This window comes from Pseudophryne corroboree, chromosome 6, assembly GCF_028390025.1.
Source record: "Pseudophryne corroboree isolate aPseCor3 chromosome 6, aPseCor3.hap2, whole genome shotgun sequence".
Classification (NCBI taxonomy): Eukaryota; Metazoa; Chordata; class Amphibia; order Anura; family Myobatrachidae; genus Pseudophryne; species Pseudophryne corroboree.
In genome coordinates this window covers 328,155,503-328,174,211 of record NC_086449.1, presented here as the reverse complement: position 1 = coordinate 328,174,211, position 18,709 = coordinate 328,155,503, and the positions used below count along the sequence as shown (strand labels likewise).

Sequence of the window (18,709 nt, the reverse complement as noted above, 5' to 3'; positions counted from 1 at the left end):
ATTCCTTTTGAACTACATCGTAATAGGTGCTGCAAGAACGCAATAGCTTAGAGTAAATGAAGCCTACATACAAGCAAGATTGGACCTATTTATATAAATGGACACGAGGCCTCTGTTTTACACACAGTAGATCGCTTCAAATGATTTTCAACAAAATAGCTGAATCTATTACAGTACTATATACACTTGGGTTAAGCAATTGTGCAAAGTAAAAGTCCCAGTTATACAGGATGTCTGAGAGAAAATAACCACTTATCCCTTTGCAATGTTGGTAATGATGCAATGTTAAGTAGATGATTTAAACCGCTGTCCTCTTTTGGACAACCACTTCCGGCCATTAGGTCAAGAACCCACCCCTCCACGTAACAATATAAGGCAAAAATTCCTTAGCGTTACCAACAGCCAATTTATAAAAATGCAAAACTAATGCAATGGGACTCATACATCCAGGAAGATTAAATAGGCCAGAGTGGAAGTGTTTTTTTTGTTGTTTTTAAACATCAAACTATTGAAGGTAGACAATGGCACAAAAATCTAGACAGAACATCCCTATTCCAAGTAACTCGCAATGTGACCAAAAAAAGCATACAATGTGTGTATTCATTCTTTTAGCGATACTAACTGTAGAACAGGGGGTTCTCCGTTCCAGTCCTCAAGTACAACCAACAGATCATGTTTTGTTGGTATCTGTAATCATATACAGCAGTGGTTTCCAAACTTGAATTATAACACCCTATCATTATCAGCATTTTTTTCACATCACCCCTAGGATAAGAGATTTTTATTGATAAATGTAAAAAAAAAAAATAATTGTGCCTACCCGTCATCCTTACATACCTCCCAACATAACCCACTCTTAATTTAGGATTGCCATCACCTGTAGGGAAACATCTTTCTTATCATTTAACTAGTTCAACACAGGTGATTGCAATCATAAATTAAGAGGAAGTCCAGGAACACAGTATTTTGTCCCTCCTGCTGGGAGGTATGTAGGTTCAGTTATGTGATGGTGTACAGTTGTTCTTCTGATTGTCCACATGTATTATGACTGACATCCACTAGCACTGGTTTTGCTTATCAGTTTGACCATAAATAATCTGATTTGATCCTGGACCACTAACCAGGGACACCCCAGGGTGCCTAGGCACACAGTTTGGGAACCACTTATATTCAGGTAACAATCTATTTTGCTGGATCAGCAAGTAACACAGTTGCTTCCACAGACAGAAATCCTCAAAACATGACCTGTTAACCTAAACCCTCGGGTTTTCTTAAGAACCACTGTTCTAGAATATCCCAAAAGTAGTGGTAGACAGAGAATACTGTACTCTATACTACAAATTATCATCCATGGGCTGTGTACGAGTCTATTAAAAATATGTAACAAAACGGCAGTTGGTTTTATTTCATTTTATGCTGGTAATCATTTCCAAAATCATAATTTATTACGCAGGAATATAAAAAGAAATCCCGGAAAGCAATTTTCCAGTTTGTTTCTTTATGTTAATCCCAATGATGTAATCCCTTTATCTGCAGGTTCCTGGTTGACTTTGCTTGCCATTTTCTTCAGCGTGTCATGTTCTCTCCTTCTTAAACATTAATCCTTTCTTGGCTCCTTGGTGAATTTTGGCGTCCAGTTTCCCTTTAAAGAAAATGCATCATATATTATAACCTAGAACCATGTAGTGAGTGCAGAAGACAGTACCACATCTAAAAATAAAATTATATTCAAATACGAATTATCTACTGAACAACGCAATATTAACAGCACGTTACCTCATCGTACAATTGTGTATCAACAGTGTTCTCCCCATGCTCAAATTTCTTGCCCGCTGTACCCAACATATTTTTTTTACATGCCACCTGGCACTATCCTGATCTAGGGGTCTGACAGCCAAAATCAGTCATGGTGCGCTTACATTACTATGACAGGCACAGTAACAAAGATCTCTTCCCCATCTTTAAGAAGCAGGACAGCAGTAACATTGTAGAGAGGGTAGATAGAGTACAGATGTGCAGCACTGTGGCTCCGTGTGTATTGCTGGCCACAATTATATCTGTGTCCTACCACAAAAAGTGTGCAATATTTGCAAGAGTTTGTATTCAACCAGATCACACTGCCCCCACCCTGCCGGCAAAACTTTTCGGGAAAAACACCAATTAATTTCTGTATTGCAATTTTGTTTAACTTGTTTGAATGACTATTCGATTATAATTTTTTCTCCAATATATTACAGTTGAACTATTATTTTCTTCACAAAATAATTTATATAACACTTTTATAATGTTATTCTAGCTATCAATTTGGGTTTTGTTTTTTTTTTTAGTTGAAAGAACACATCCCCATGACAATTGTTCAAGGTTCACACAACAGCGTGCAGCCCAAGAAGGTCCAACCGACCGAGTAGAATGGGCCTTGATGGTAGCAGGAGCTGGAAGGCCAGCCTGTACATAAGCATGTGCAATCACCATTCTAATCCATCTGGCCAGGGTCTGCTTGTGAGCAGGCCAGCCACGTTTGTAAAAACCAAACAGAACAAAGAGAATCAGACTTCCTGATGGAGGCAGTTCTCTTCACGTAGATACGGAGAGCCTGTACCACATCCAAAGACCGTTCTTTGGAAGACAAATCAGGAGAGGCAAAGGCCGGAACCACAATCTCCTGATTAAGGTAGAAAGAAGACACCACCTTAGGTAAATACCCGGGACGTGTTCTAAGAACCGCCTGATCACGGTGAAAAATCAGATATGGTGACCTACAAGACAAGGCACCCAAATCCGACAGCCGTCTAGCAGAGGCAATAGCCAGCAGAAACAATACCTTAAGCGAAAGCCACTTAAGGTCTGCAGATTCAAGAGGCTCAAACGGAGACCCTTGCAACGCCTCCAGAACCACAGACAAGTCCCAAGGAGCCACCGGCGGGACATAAGGAGGTTGAATCCGCAACACACCCTGAGTGAACGTATGCACATCAGGTAAGGTAGCAATGTTTCACTGAAACCAAACCGACAAGGCAGAAATATGAACCTTGATGGAGGCCAGACGAAGGCCCAAGTCCAGGCCTAGTTGTAGAAAGGCCAAAAGTTTGGCCGTACTAAACTTGTAAGCGTCATGATTGTTAGATGCGCACAAAGCAAAGTAAGAATTCCAGACCCTATGAAAAATCCGAGCAGAAGCCGGTTTCCGGGCCTTCAACGTGGTTTGAATGACCGCCTCAGAAAATCCTTTGGCCCTTAAGACGGAAGCTTCAAGAGCCACGCCGTCAAAGCCAATCGGGCTAAACCCTGATATAAACAGGGGCACTGAACGAGGAGATCTGGGCGCTGCGGAAGTAGAAGGGGACGCTCTATCGAGAGACCCTGAAGGTCTGAGAACCAATGCCGTCTGGGTCACGCTGGAGCAATCAGAAGTAGAATTCCTCCTTCTTGCTTGAACTTCCTTATTACCCTGGGCAGGAGTGACACCGGAGGGAACACATATGGCAGCCGAAAGTTCCATGGAATTGCCAATGCGTCCACGAACGCTGCTTGAGGATCCCTTGTCCTTGCTCCGAAGACCGTAACCTTGTCATTGTGTCGAGACGCCATCAGGTCCACATCTGGAAGGCCCCACTTGTCCACGAGGAGTTAAAACACTTCTGGATGGAGGCTCCACTCTCCGGCGTGTACGTCCTGACGACTGAAAAAGTCCGCTTCCCAGTTTAGGACCACCGGAATGAACACTGCCAATATGGCTGGCAGATGGCATTCCTCCCACTGAAGAATCCGTGATACTTCCCTCATTGCCATGCGGCTTCGAGTGCCGCCTTGATGACTGATGTACGCCACCGTGGTGGCGTTGTCCGACTGTACTTGAACAGGTCTGTTCTGTATTAAATGCTGGGCCAAGTTCACCACCGCCCGCAATTCCAGAATGTTTATCGGGAGGAGAGACTCCTCTTTGGTCCACTGACCCTGAAGGGAGTGTTGCTCCAACAACGCACCCCAACCCCTCAGACTAGCATCCGTCGTCAGAAGGACTCAGTTGGAGATCCAGAAGGGACGACCCCTGCTCAATCGTTGGTCCTGAAGTCACCAGCTCAGTGACAGACGGACCTCCAGAGACAATGAGATAATTTGACTACTGATCCGGTGAGGCAGGCTGTCCCACTTGGCAAGAATCAGCCTCTGGAGAGGCCGGGAATGGAATTGAGCGTACTCCACCATGTCGAAAGCCGACACCATGAGACCTAGCACTTGCACTGCCGAATGTATCAACACTTGCGGACGAAATAGGAAGCATCGAATCCTGTCCTGAAGCTTCAGACAAGAACAACCGCTGGTTGTGAGTGTCCAACAACGCTCCCAGGTGCACCATGCTCTGAGCAGGGACCAGGGAGAATTTCTTCCAGTTGATGAGCCACCCGTGGGCTTGCAGAAACTGGATAGTCAGATCCAGATGGCGTAGGAGAATCTCTGGGGAATTTGCCAGGATCAACAAGTCGTCCAAGTACGGTAGCATCCTGAACCCTTGACGGCGGAGTACAGCCGTCATTACCACCATGACCTTGGTGAAGACTCGCGGAGCCGTGGTCAAACCAAAAGGTAACGCCCAAAACTGGTAATGGAGATTGCCAACCGCAAACCTCAGGTACTGCTGATGCGACACTGCAATGGGAATATGCAGGTAAGTATCCTGTATGTCCAGTGAGACCATATAGTCCCCAGGCTCCAAGGCCAGAACAATAGGTTGAAGAGTTTCCATGCGAAACTTGGAGACCTTCACAAATTTGTTCAAGGACTTGAGGTTGAGAATGGGCCGGGAAGACCCATTTGGTTTCGGGACTAGAAACAGCGGTGAATAGTACCCCTTGCCTCTCTGAACCAGAGGCACCTGTACTACCACTCCTGTGTCCAGGAGGGACTGTACTACCGAATGAAGAGTCTTTGCCTTCACCTGATCTGAAGGGATGTCCGTCAGGCAAAATCGATGAGGGAGACGATTCTTGAAGGATACGGCGTAACCTCGAGCGACGACTTCCCGTACCCAGGCGTCGGAAGTGGTCTTCAACCGTCCCTGGGTATACCCTAGAAGTCGGCCCCGCACTCTGGGATCCCCCAGAGGGAGGCCCGCCCCGTCATGCAGCAGGCTTGTCAGTTTTGGAAGCAGGCTGACGGGCAGCCCAGGCCCGTTTGGGTTTGGGCTTATTGGGTTTGGAAGTGTGAACCTGTTTTGGGTACGCCTGACCTTTTGCTTTCCCCGAAGGACAAAAGGAGCGAAAGGAAGAACTCTTCGCCTTCAGCACCGAAGGAGCAGTACTAGGAAGACATGCTGTTTTAGCACATGCTAAGTCAGCCACTATCTTGTTAAGGTCTTCTCCGAAAAGAATGTCTCCTTTCAAGGGGAGTACCTCCAGGGTTTTCTTAGAGTCCATGTCCACAGACCAGGACCGTAACCAGAGAATTCGGCTAGCCAAAATGGACATAGTAGAAGCCTTGGCCGCCAGAATACTGGCATCAGAAGCCGCCTCTTTAATGTAATGAGACGCTGTAACATTATATGACAGGCATTGTCTAGCATGATCAGAAGCATTGGAAGGCAACTCCGCCTCCAGCTCCTGAGCCCACGCTTCCACAGCTTCTGTAGCCCATGTTGCTGCAATAGTGGGCCTATGCACTGCACCGTTTAGGGTGTAGATTGCCTTCAAACAACCCTCCACACGCTTGTCCGTCGGCTCTCTCAAGGACGTGATGGTAGTTACAGGCAGAATCCTGCCTGTATCCACTGGCGAATCCACTGGCGGGGGTGTTTCCCAATTTTAACTAAGCTCCGCAGCAAGGGGGTAGCGAGCCAGCATCTTCTTGTGAGGCGTGAACTTCTTTCCTGGATTTTCCCAGGACTCCTGAAGTATGTCAACTAAATGTTCAGAGTGAGGTAAAACTTGTTTAACCACCTTCTGACATTTAAACCTGTCCGGTTTCTTAGGGGCAGTGTCGAGCTCCGGTTCATCATCAACCTGAAGAATGAGTCTGATAGCCTCTAACAAGACAGGAACATCTACCTGCGAAACAACCTCCCCATCAGAATCAGAATCTGTGGGGTCTGTATAAACGCAATCCTCATCAGACAAGGTGTCTGGGACGTTGGTGGATTGTAAGGAAGTAATTGCCCACTTAGGGGACCCCTTGGTTTTAGGCGGGCGAGGGTTAGACTTTTGAGCAGTCAGTGATTGGTTCAATTGCTGTAACTGACTGGACAGTTAATTTGCCCATGGCGTATTAACCGCGGGGACCATAAGCGGTTGTACCGGCACAGGAGGTCCCATAGGTGGCGTTAGTCTAGTTACCAGCGTATTCAATAGCGTGGATCATTTTGCACCCCCGTTGCTACAGTCCCACTGGGGGGCAAGGAACCCCTAGAACCTGAACTCTCAGCTGCTATGTTATCCTCAAATGTGTCTGCATCGTCAACACCACGCAAGGTGGGATCAGCCCCAGCTCCATTGCCCTTTGTAGCTGACATAATCAAAAGCTCAATGCAAGGCAACACAGTACAATATCAGCAGCACAATACCTGACAACAACCCCCTGTGCAGTGTATCAGCACAAACAGGGAATTCAAGAGGTATATGGTGACTAAAAATCACAGAGAAATGCACTTTTTCTTTACTAACACTGTCAGCAGACATGTAGAATACTTAAGCGTCCTGTAAAATGCACAGCGCTGACAGACAGGCGGCTTTGCAGAGGAGGAGTTGCCCAAACCGTCCAAGGATCAGCTCTGTTTGCTATAATGGCGCCCAAACGCTGACAGGGAGTGAGGGAGAGAGAGATATGCAGCTCCAGGGTGGGAACATTTACTGTAAATGGCGCCCTGGGGCTGGGGGAGGGGCTACAGGTCAAAGCCTTATCCCCCTGCTGGACTTCACCACCAGGTACTGGGGGCTTAATAAAACTGTTTTATGAAAGAAAAAAACAGACCTGTGCCCATGCCCTGGTGGTCTAGTGGGGTCCCTGTACTTTCACAGTGTCCACGCCAGCGCGCGCGGCATGCCTCCCACCTGACGCGCGGGATCGCGATTTACTGCGGGTCCCGTCGAGGGGACCCCTTACCTCCTCCCTGAGTGCGGCCACACAATCCGGGAGAGCAGCGGTCGTGTGTGTGACTAACAAGGAAGAAAACCGGAGCCTCCTCTGTAGGTATCCGGCAACCAGGGCGCGAGAGTGTACAGCGCCGCTGGGGGAGGCGATGGAGCTGCAGCAGGAGATGTCTTACTGACATCTAACACAGTCAGTGTCTCTACTGCAGCACTTGAAGTCTTCAAATAATACAGAGAATATATCAACGCTATAAATTGGTCTAGGAGCAGGCGTCTGCACAGAACAGCAGTGTGAGTACATGAATTAGGAAGTCTTCTATGGCAAAGATACATGAGTGACATCACAAAGCTGCACGACGGCAAAATTAAAAAACTCACATACATAGTTTGTCAGAAGTCATATGGGAGAGCTATATCTCAAGCAGAGGAAATAGTAGATTTACTAAAACTTTTTAAAAAAGTTGAGTTGTTGCCCAAAGCAAACAGTCATATTCGATAATTTTCTATAATGCAAACTCGAGAAATTATAGCTGAAATCTGATTGATTGCTATAGGCAACCCCTCCACTTGTCTTTTTTAGAAGCTTTAATAAATCTACCCTGAACAGTCTGGTCCGAGGATTCCAGCTGAACGTGCTGTCTTCAAGTATATGGGGTGAGAATTATTAGATCTACACTAAAAAGGTCTATAGTCAATAGGTCTACTTCTAATGGTGGACACGAATTATGTCGACAGGGTCAAAAGGTCAACATGGAAATGGTCGACACAAAAGGTAGACTTCTTTTGGGTGTTTTTGTCACTTTTCTGCCACAAACAAGCCATTAGTGTACTTTGTTCGCTCCCCATGCTTCGAGTAAGGTTCCTCGCTCTGCTATAGCAATGCTCGGCACAGGTCACTATTCCCAATTGTAGTCTACGTGGATGGTAAAGAATGAAAAGGTAAACAACAACAAAAATAGGGATTTTTGTTACTTACCGTAAAATCTCTTTCTCTGATTCCATCTGGGGGACGCTGCGCTGTTACTTGTGGGGTTAGAGTGTGTGGATGGGAGTTTGGCACAGAACCTATCAAAACTAACTCCTCCCCCCTCTAACCCCTCCCATCTCCAGCCTACCACTAGATCACCTCAGTTAACGTTTAGCAAAGCCGGAGGAGATAGGATAGAACCTGACCAAGGAAACCAGACAAAAATACGGGAGGGATCGCAGCGTCCCCCAGATGGAATCAGAGAAAAAGATTTTACGGTAAGTAACAAAAATCCCTATTTCTCTTTCATCCATCTGGGGGACGCTGCGCTGTTACTTGTGGGATTTCCCAAAGCAAGCTAATTAGAGGAGGGAGACGTGGACGGCATAGCCGTCCGTAAAATCTGACGCCCAACAGAGGCAGACTCCAAACCAAAAGTATGAAAACGGTAGAACTTTGTGAAGGTATGCACGGAAGACCAGGTTGCCGCTCGACATAACTGCTCGACGGACACTCCACCGCGCACAGCCCAAGAGGCCCCAACAGCTCTAGTCGAATGAGCCCTCAAAGAATCAGGAATAGGTAACTCTGAGGAAACATAAGCCTGCCTAATAGCAGAAGTAACCCAGCGCGCCACTGTATTTTTAGAGGCCGGCCAGCCACGCTCGGGCGCAGCAAACAAAATCAATAAGGTATCCGTACGTCGAATAGATTCTGTACGGGACAAATATATGCGTAATGCTCTAACAACATCCAAGGAGGCCAAATGGCAATCCCCTCCAGAAGATTCTGGAACAAACGCCGGAAGAACAATGTCCTGATTCATATGGAAAGCCGACACAACCTTAGGCAGAAAGGAAGGCTTTATACGTAAAACCACTCGATTGTCGTGAAAAACCAACAAAGGCGGCCTGCAAGAAAGTGCTGCCAACTCAGAAACACGCCTAGCCGAGGCAATGGCCAAGAGAGAAACCACTTGAAGAGTAAGAAAGCGTAACTCAACAGAATTTAATGGTTCAAACGGAGGCTTCTGGAGAGCCTGAAGAACCAGATTTAAATCCCACGGTGGAACCGAAGGTACAAAGGGAGGTTGAATCCTGAGTACACCCTGAAAGAAGGTCTGAACTTCCGGAATGACAGCCAATCTTTTTGAAAAAGTACCGACAGAGCTGAAACCTGTCCCTTAAGGGAAGACAAACGAAGTCCCTTAGTCAGACCCTCCTGGAGAAAAGAGAGCAGACGAGGTAACTGGAAGAGGTGCGGGGACAACCCACGCCTTTCACACCAAGCAATGTAAATACGCCATACCCTGTGATAAATACGAGAAGTGACAAGCTTCCTAGCCTGAAGCATAGTTTTTACCACTGGACGAGATAACCCTTTAGCTCTTAAAATGTTGGATTCAAGAACCAAGCCGTCAAAGCCAGACGATCTAAACCCTGATGGTGACAAGGACCCTGTAAGAGGAGATCGGGTCGTAGAGGAAGACGGAACGGTTCCCCGACCACCATGCTGCGAAGAAGAGTGTACCACTGACGCCGAGGCCAGTCCGGAGCTACAAGAATGACTGGTAGACCTTCTCTGCGAATGCGTTGAAGACGCGGTATCAAGGGAATTGGGGGGGAACACATATCTGAGACGAAACTGCCACGGGGCTGTCAATGCATCGATTAGCGTTGCTTGAGGGTCCTGAGTGCGAGAGCCGTACTGAGGTAACTTTCGGTTCAGGCGGGATGCCATGAGATCGATGTCGGGTGTTCCCCACTGAGACACCAGGGTCAGAAAGACTTCTTGATGAAGTTCCCACTTCCCCGGATGTATCATGTGGTGGCTTAAGAAATCTGCTTCCCAGTTGTCTACCCCTGGAATGTGAATTGCGGATATGGTCGGAATCCACTTCTCTGCCCACTGTAGAATATGTGTGACTTCCTTCATGGCTCTCCAACTGCGAGTTCCTCCCTGCTTGTTTATGTAAGCTACTGCTGTTGCGTTGTCTGATTGAATGCGTACTGGGTGACCCCTGACACTGTCCTGTATCTGAACCAGAGAGTACCGAATTGCTCTTAACTCTAAAATGTTGATTGGTAACTGCGATTCCTGAATGCTCCAGAGCCCCTGGAGATGTTGAGACTGAAACACCGCCCCCCAACCGGTGAGGCTGGCGTCCGTGGTGACCATCATCCAATCCCATACCGTGAACGGTGCTCCCTTGGTTAGATTTGGACTGTGAAGCCACCAAAGTAGAGACTGTCGAGTCTGAACCGACAGTCGGCATAATTGCAAGTACAGATGCGGACCCATCTGATTCCAAGAGCCCAGAATCTGCGACTGAAGGGCACGAGCATGAAATATGGCATATGGTACCGCCTCGAACGTTGCTAGCATTTTGTCCAACACCTGCATACATCTGAGTACCGACACCCTCGGCAATTGCAACAAAGAGCGAATCCTGGACCTGAGATCCTGAATCTTGTCCTGAGGTAGAAAAACCCTCTGCCTCCTTGTGTCGAACAGTAGACCTAGAAACACTATCTCCTGAGAGGGAGTCAGGGAAGATTTGTGGAAATTCACAATCCATCCGAAGGACTGCAGAGTGGTCGTGGTACGTTGTAGGTGCAGTTGAAGAAGTTCCAGCGAGGAAGCTTTTAGAAGTAGATCGTTCAGGTAAGGAGTAATGTTGATCCCTTGACCTCTGAGGACCGCCACCACGTGACCCAATATTTTTGTAAATACTCGAGGGGTCGTGGAAAGACCGAAGGGAAGAGCCTGAAACTGGAAATGCCAGGGCCCTAGTGCGAACCTCAACAGACATTGATGACCCGTCGAAATTGGAACGTGGAGATAAGCGTCCTTTACGTCGATAGATGCCAAATACTCCTCTGGTTCCATGGCTGCGATGATTGACCGAATCTATTCCATTTTGAACTTCTGGACAGAAAGGTAAGGATTCAGGCACTTTGGATTTAAAATGGGTCGAAATGAACCGTCCGGTTTGTTTACCAGAAAAAGACTTGAGTAAAACCCTTGACCGCGTTGAGCTCTGGGAACTGAACGAATTTCTCGTTTCAAAAGTGTGGAAGTAGCCTGAGTTATTGCTTGTCGTCTGGAGGGATCGCTCGGAAGAGAAGTGATGAAGAAACGGTTTGGAACAGGTTCTTCGAGATCCAAAATGTAACCTCGGGTTATGACTCCAGTCACCCACTGATCCGGATGCGACAGGAGCCACACCTCTTTGAACTGTAGTAACCGCGCTCCCACCACCAAGGATCCCTCCAGGGGAGTCCTTGCGTCGTGCTGCAGGTTTATCGGCAGGTTTGACTGCCGCTCTGCGAGGTGCCTGTGCGCCCCTACCACGGTACACGCCTCTACGTGGAAATCTTGAAAAGGCTCGAAAGGACTGGAAACTGCCCCTACTCTGAGTACGGAAGGACCGAAACCTAGTCGCTCTTGACTTCTGAGGAGCAACTGGAAGAAACGGACTCTTACCACCTGTAGTATCAGAGATAATCTTTTTAAGCTCTGAACCAAAGAGGAACTCTCCTTCAAATGGAACCGCTGTCAATGTCTGTTTTGAATCAGAGTCAGCGTTCCAAACACGAAGCCATAGCGCACGCCTTGCTGTAACCGCCTGAGCAGATACCCGCGACTGTAGTGAGACAGAGTCTAGCAAGGCCTCACCAACAAAGGTGACAGCCTCGGAGGTCTGTTCAGCCAGCTGAATAGCCTCTGATGGGTCATCCGACTGCATGCCAGATACCACCTGGGCCAACCATTCATCAACGGCTTTAAGGACCCAGGCACCAGCAAGTATTGGGTGCAGAGAAATACCTGATAAAGCAAAAATGGATTTAAGAATAGCTTCAATCTTCCGATCTGTTGGATCCTTTAATGTCACTGATTGTGCCGAAGGAATTACCATAGCCTTCGCCAAATGAGAAATAGGAGCATCCACTTTCGGAGCAGTTTTCCAGAATTTTGTGTCTTCATCTGCAAAAGGATACAAAAATTTAAATTTCTTAGGAGCCTGAAATCGTGAATCTGGCTTAAGCCAAGGTTCCTTCAAAATGTCTGCGAAATGAGTATAAGACGGAAAGACTATTACTTGTCTTTTCTGACGCTTGAAGAAACCTCCGCCTCCGCCGAATCCTGAATATTAAGAGTCTGACGGATGGCCTCAATCAATAATCTGACACCTGAACTTGTAGATAATTCCTCATCTTCCCAGGCGGAAGTATCCTCCCACTCAGACTCCAGTTCACCCTCCTCCAGAGGAGCGGATACCGGATCCAAGTCCTCTCCTGGGAAGGTGATAGCGGCCAACGGATGCAGTCGTTTAGCGGCCGCTGAACTTGAAGCGGTCACAATCTTGTTAATAGACTGTGCTAAGTCTGCAATACTTTTTCCCATATTCCTTGCCCAAGGTGGCTCCATAGCCGATTGACCAGAACCCACCTCTGACTGGGATTGACGTAAATCAGCAATAGCGTCGGCCATGTTCCTGGCCCATAGAGGGAATGACTGATCTGCTGATACACTAGGCTGCTCTACTGTAGGTGTCACGGAGCATGTCGTGCAGAGCGAACCAGGATCCGTGCTACCCTTTGACAGCTTTGAACCACACTGAGAACAGGCAAAATATACAGCTGAGCCTGTCTTCCCTTTAGCAGGTTTGTCTGGCTTACTGGCCATTGCTATCTTCTATCAGTGACTTATTAAATAAAGGAACCAGGAAAATTCAATATATATAAGGCTTCCAGAGAAAACCTTATACATATGCTGAAAAATTGTGTACCCCTCCTGTAAAGTTCACAGTGTGAGTACTAAAATAACTCTAAAGTAATGTAATGACAGACTCATGGGATTTGAACCTAGGCAAGCTATGCAGGATACTTTCTACAATATCAAAAGCCTAGCAATACTTCCTATCATGTTGCTCCCCGCCTGTGAGATATACAGGGTGAGATGCTGGATCTTACAGTGTGTGGCGTCAGCGCAGTGTCCCCCGCTTCCACTCCGGCAGCATGCAAGAAGATGGCGTCTGAAGCTGGGACCCGCCCCCACAGAGTGAGGACGGCGGATGCTGCAGGGCGGGAGTGCAAGGCGGGAAGACGTCATCTCCCCCTGCGTCCCACCGCGGTTACCGCTCCCCTCAGTAACCCGAGCGCCATACGTTCCCTTCCCTGAAGGGACCTTCAGCGCTCTGCTCTGTTACACTAGCGGCGGTGATCTGAGAGATCCCGTTCGCTAGTGCTGCCTGCACCGCGCTATACTTCCCCTTCCGTGAAGGGACCTTAGCGCTCTGTTCAGTTAAACAAGCGGTGGTGATCTGAGTGATCCCGTCCGCTAGTGCGCCCTGTGAAAACAGCCCCCCCATACATATTAGAGGGAGAGGAACAGGGGGGGTAGGGGGGGATTTCGCTGTCCTACCGTGACAGATCTGTTGCCTCTTCGGATCTGAGCCGGAATGAGCAAGCCCCAGTGACCTCGCGAAAAGGAGTGAGTAAATGCATACTGACTAACCCCACTCCTGGTATACTTGTCACCTGTGAACAGGGACTAAGTATAATTGAAGAAATCTAAAAGAAACAAATAAAAACCTAACTAAAATCTATAAAGAAATCTGTGCCTGTACTCCTCAGGCACAAAACTAAAACTGAGCTGATCTAGTGGTAGGCTGGAGATGGGAGGGGTTAGAGGGGGGAGGAGTTAGTTTTGATAGGTTCTGTGCCAAACTCCCATCCACACACTCTAACCCCACAAGTAACAGCGCAGCGTCCCCCAGATGGATGAAAGAGAAAAAACACTTGTGTCTACCATGTGTGTCGACCATTGACATGTTGACCTTTTGAACAGTCTACCTATTGACCTGTTGACCTACTTCATGTCCTTAGTGGTCGACCTTTTGACTGAAGACCTTTTTAGTGTAGATATATAGACCGGATACCAAGTTTAGGCTCTAGGTTTGGCATCATCCCAGGAACACATGTTATACTGTGATGTATGGCGGAAGCATAATGCTATGGGAAAAATTAAGGACCTGAAAAACTGGTAAAATACATGGAGAACCTTGTAGAAGATAACAGAATGTGATTGTTTGCTATATTCAAATATCCAACTCTATAAGGGTAGGGCCACACATAGCAGCCTATGCAGATGTCCACACATGTGCGGGAGTCCTGCGGCAGCCAGATCTAACAGCAGCATGCTGCTGTCGGGCCGGATGACAGGACGGCGGGATTTCAATGTGAACACATACATTTTAATATATGTGCTCACACAGTGCGGCTGTGCACTATTGAAATCCTGTGTGTCACTGGCCGGATCCTGTTCTGCGAGATCCTGCAGAACAGGATCCGTGTGAACACAAAACTCCCCTCCCGTCCAAGCGGATCCGCTAGGTCGCTGTGTGTGGCCCTAGCCTTAACCTGCACTTCAGTAAATATACCTTCCCATCTAATGGTGGTGTCAAAGTCAGAAAAATATCACGCTGCACATTGCCATATATGCACCTCATGCGAGTGCCTGCTGCACGTGCATGAGCCCTCCCGTGCGTGCGTATACTCGCCTTTGCGTGCACCCGCAGGCGCACGATATGCGCATTTACGGTAGAGTTTGTGTTCGTCTAGCGGGCGACTCAATCGTAACATATTTTAGTCATATAATGTATTTTGTAGATTATGGTCCCTTTGATAGAATCTGAAAGTTTAGTTAATATAGCATGTTCGGGGACAAAGAGATTCCTCTTTGTTTGATACGAAGGGTCAGACAGGGGTTACACAGTGGTGTTTAGTATCCATCGGAAGAGAATATAATTAGCAATATTCCGGTGTTGGTTTGAAGCGGATTACTCGCTCGTGCGTATAGTTATGGACATAAGAAGTTTATGGACATTTACTATATTTGCATTTTATTACCCATGCGGCGGGAAACCCAGTTTCCCTCCCACCTGAGCAGTTTGAAATAGTCACAGCCCACCTGTATGAACCAACCTATGACCTTTTGTTATAATGCAGAGACGAATTCCTGTGTCCAATGAACAATAAGAATGTAGGGACCATTGTACTGTATTGTGTGTAGTGTATAAAAAGACAAGCCGATCTGGGCCAGCTCTCTACTCTTCACAACGGTTCTCATCACTGATAATCGGGAGCTGGATATCCAGAAAGGCGCTTGCGATTGTTTCCCCTTGTGCGTAAGTTCTCTGCAACCATATTTATCTCCTATTTTGTTGTAAGCCATTCTCTCTCTCCTTCCCCCTTAAATGTAATTGTGTCTTTGTTGTATTTTAATGTGTAGTAACTCGGTTAGGTATTTTATGTTAGTTTGGTAGTGTATAACTTGTATTGTGTATTCTTTTGCGATTGAACGTTCATTCTCTCCCTTAAAAGGTGTTAGACCCTTAGACCGGTATTTGAGTGTTTATTATATTGCTAAAGGGTTCTCAGAGCGTAAGAGTCGCTCATACAGCTTTTAAACTAACAAAGTTACACTGTGTTGCATTTACACCTTATCACTGCACAAAGGTTTACAATTTAAGTACATTGTTTATGATATTGTTACAAAGGTTTAACGCTGTGAGCGTCAGCGCCGCTTGTGATCTCCTCGTGGTCTCGAGCGTCCGCTACGCTGATAGCGTATCATTACATTAGTCGGCAGCCTATAGCGTGCTTGCCTTTACGTTTTAAGCCGTGAGCGAACGTGCCGCTCGTGCGTCTCGTCCACGGCTAAGCGTTTGTTACGCTACGTGCGTACTCTTACGGTATTCCATACGCCAATTGCGTACTGTGTTCATTAACCTTTTAGAGTGTTTAATATAGGATATATATATTAGGCTTTGTCAATTGGGGGCTCGCCAGCTCTTCACATATCTGCACTAGGTAATTTCAGCAGACATTATCGGTCAACAAAGGGCGGGAGGTAATATTCCTCGTAGTGCTGACCAGATAAGCGTCTGCTTCGCTTAGTAAGGAGTGCTGAAGGAATCCGGAACTGGAAGATAGGAACAGTACGTTATTGTCTTTTAAAAAACCTGTTTAGTTTCTGTTTTGCGAACGCACGCATAAGCACACACACCTGTATTTCGTGTTTAGCATTATTTGTCCGTACCTCATTCTCCTGATTGCCACACACTAGTGATAAACGTGCTGAGATATTTGTTGTTATTAATAGTTAAAAGATAAAAAAAGTAATATTTAAGGGAATAATTGTAAAAGGCACGCACACAATCTCGCCTAGAATACAAGGGAGATTTGAGTGGTGTTCAGTGAAAGATTACTGTTAAAGATCATTCACATTGATAAACGTGTAGTGTGTTACTGTGGACGTACTTGGTCTGCGTACACGTGTCCTTACAAGGGCAGGGCGTACGCAACGCAAGGGTCGACCCACGGAGCGTATATTACGCAACGGAGCGTACGGATACGCCCACATAATACAAACCGCACGATAGTATTGTTTTAATAGGCGATAAGGAAGTAACGCGAAAATAACACAAATCTATCTCAAATCCAAAAGTTTAAAGTTAAAAGAAAAAGACTTTCTCTGTTGCAATTCTTCTGGGTTAGACTATTACTGAATGAAAGGAATTCTGTACAGAAATAAGAGTGTTCGAATGTAAGAGTGTGTATATATAAGATTTCTCTTTTATTACGGAAGTGGGAACCATAGGCCAGTAGAAAGAGGTACACCAGCGAGAGTGATATCGTGGGGTGGCTTGGGAGGCGTCCCTTGTTAGTCTCGACATATTAATGAGCAGTAGAGTCTGCTGTACATAACAGACCAGGAGGTCACAGACCAGGAGGTCACAGACAGGTACAGCAGACTAGAAGTAGAGAAGCACAACCGAAGAGGGTTGGTGCGAGACCCATATAGGCCAACAAAGCTCAGGGCTGAAGGAATTCGCAGCAGAAATTTTCGATTCCACTGATCGTTCCGCACATAAGATTAGTTGCTTGTGTGCAGATACGATTGTACCGCATGTGATTGTGTGCATTAGCGTGTCTTGAATTCAGAAGAACGCTGCTTGCACATTGTTAACGTGATTTGTGTAATTTTTTTTATTTTAAGGGAAGTAGCCTGATCACTCAGGGACATTCCAGCGACTGATACTTGCTGGGGAGGGTAAGACACTCCCACACGCCCGAGCAAGTAGACGTACTTAGGTGCCCTAGGTTGGGTACGGAACCTCTGGGAACTTTGGTCGCCGTATTGGCCAGCGTGGACGGGAGTTAAGTGGGCGGACTTCGGAGCAAAACCCCCACCGCAGCCTTACCCCGAGCATCTTGGTTTCTGTAAGGGTTGCCGAAGACCCTGATTTGAAGTCAGAGGTAGTGAAAGCAGCACCTGCAGAGATGGGGGCCAGTTGTTCAGGTAAGGGGCGATCAACCCAGGTTCAGGTTGATTTAGTAAACCGACCAATCGGGTCGGCAAGGTATATCATGTGTGAGAAATATGGTCATCACACAGAAATGCTGTGCAATGAATGGGAAAGGATGACTGTGCATGACGGGGAAAAGTTTCCCCGGGTAGGTAGTTTTAACCCAAAAGTATTACAGAATTTAAGGAGAAGAGTTTGCCTGATTAAATCTTCAAAAAGGCGTATTAGACATTATGATTATTTAACATTGTGGCAACAGGAAGGTGAAATACAAAGGGGGTTGGCGCAAGCCACTGGATCTAACCCTATCAGGAAACTGATAGCCACTGCACCCCCACCACCGTACATACCTGGAGAGAAATTGGTTGCAGAGAATGGCACTCAGGGTTATGTTAAATGTGTAGAAGTTAAGGATAATATAACCAAAGTAATTAATGCTAACACTAATCCGTGCAAGTTGTACCCTGTTTTGAACTTTCCCCAGGATTGTGACCAAGAGGATGAGCCCACAACAATATCAGCACTCTCCCTAGCAGCCACCATATCAGAAACAGCAGTAGGCACGACCCAACCCGTAAGATTAGTATCAAAGGCCCCTAGCGGAGGGACAGGTGAGGTCGTATCGACTGGTAAGTACGGCACCATACACTATGCTGAAACCATTTCACCACATGTTGTAGAATCTACTCAGAATGATGTTGTTGGACTTAATCCTGTTAGGGTAATAGCAGTGCCAAATGGGAAAACTGACACTTCAGGAGCAACTCCTGTCAGGAACATCGCCATGCACTGTCCCTTTTCCCGAGCAGAATTAAGATCAATGATGTCTGAATTCCCTGATCCTAGGAAAGACTTAGTTGCATGTCAAAAGTATATTAGGGAGCTAGGAAATTCTGCAGAGCCAAATAACAAAGATTGGAGGACAGTTTTGAGGGCATGTTTACCCCCCAGTGTTGATCCGTTAAAGTTTATCGCTGATTGCAAGTTAGATGAGGAAGTACCACTAACAGACGAGTATAATCAGGATAATGTAAAGAGAATCAACTTACAGTTAGGGGTATATTTTCCTGCAGTAGTAAAGTGGAATAAAATCTTTACAATAAAACAAAAAGAAGGTGAATCCACACCAGAGTATTTTCACCGGGCTCTGCAGGATATGGCTAGGTACACTGGTATAGATGACATTAAAACTAATGTACACCACAGGGAAGTAGCTGTTTCAGTATTAATGGACGGTCTAAAAGAGGTTTTAAGGAATAGAATACAAACCACTAGGCCTGATTGGAG

The 18,709-nt window shown here is 46.6% G+C and overlaps 1 protein-coding gene across 4 annotated transcripts in view; it reads right to left on the bottom strand.

Annotated features, from left to right (window-relative positions):
- Positions 1–1,386: 1,386 nt before the first annotated feature.
- Positions 1,387–18,709, bottom strand: part of TRIP4 (thyroid hormone receptor interactor 4) — a 177,889-nt gene continuing 160,566 nt past the window's right edge. For all 4 annotated transcript variants that reach the window (XM_063926356.1, XM_063926357.1, XM_063926358.1 and 1 more), the window contains exon 12: positions 1,387–1,642. In XM_063926356.1, coding sequence (XP_063782426.1) covers positions 1,575–1,642 — 68 coding nt within the window. In that variant the 3' untranslated portion in view covers positions 1,387–1,574. The remainder of the gene's footprint in view (positions 1,643–18,709) is intronic.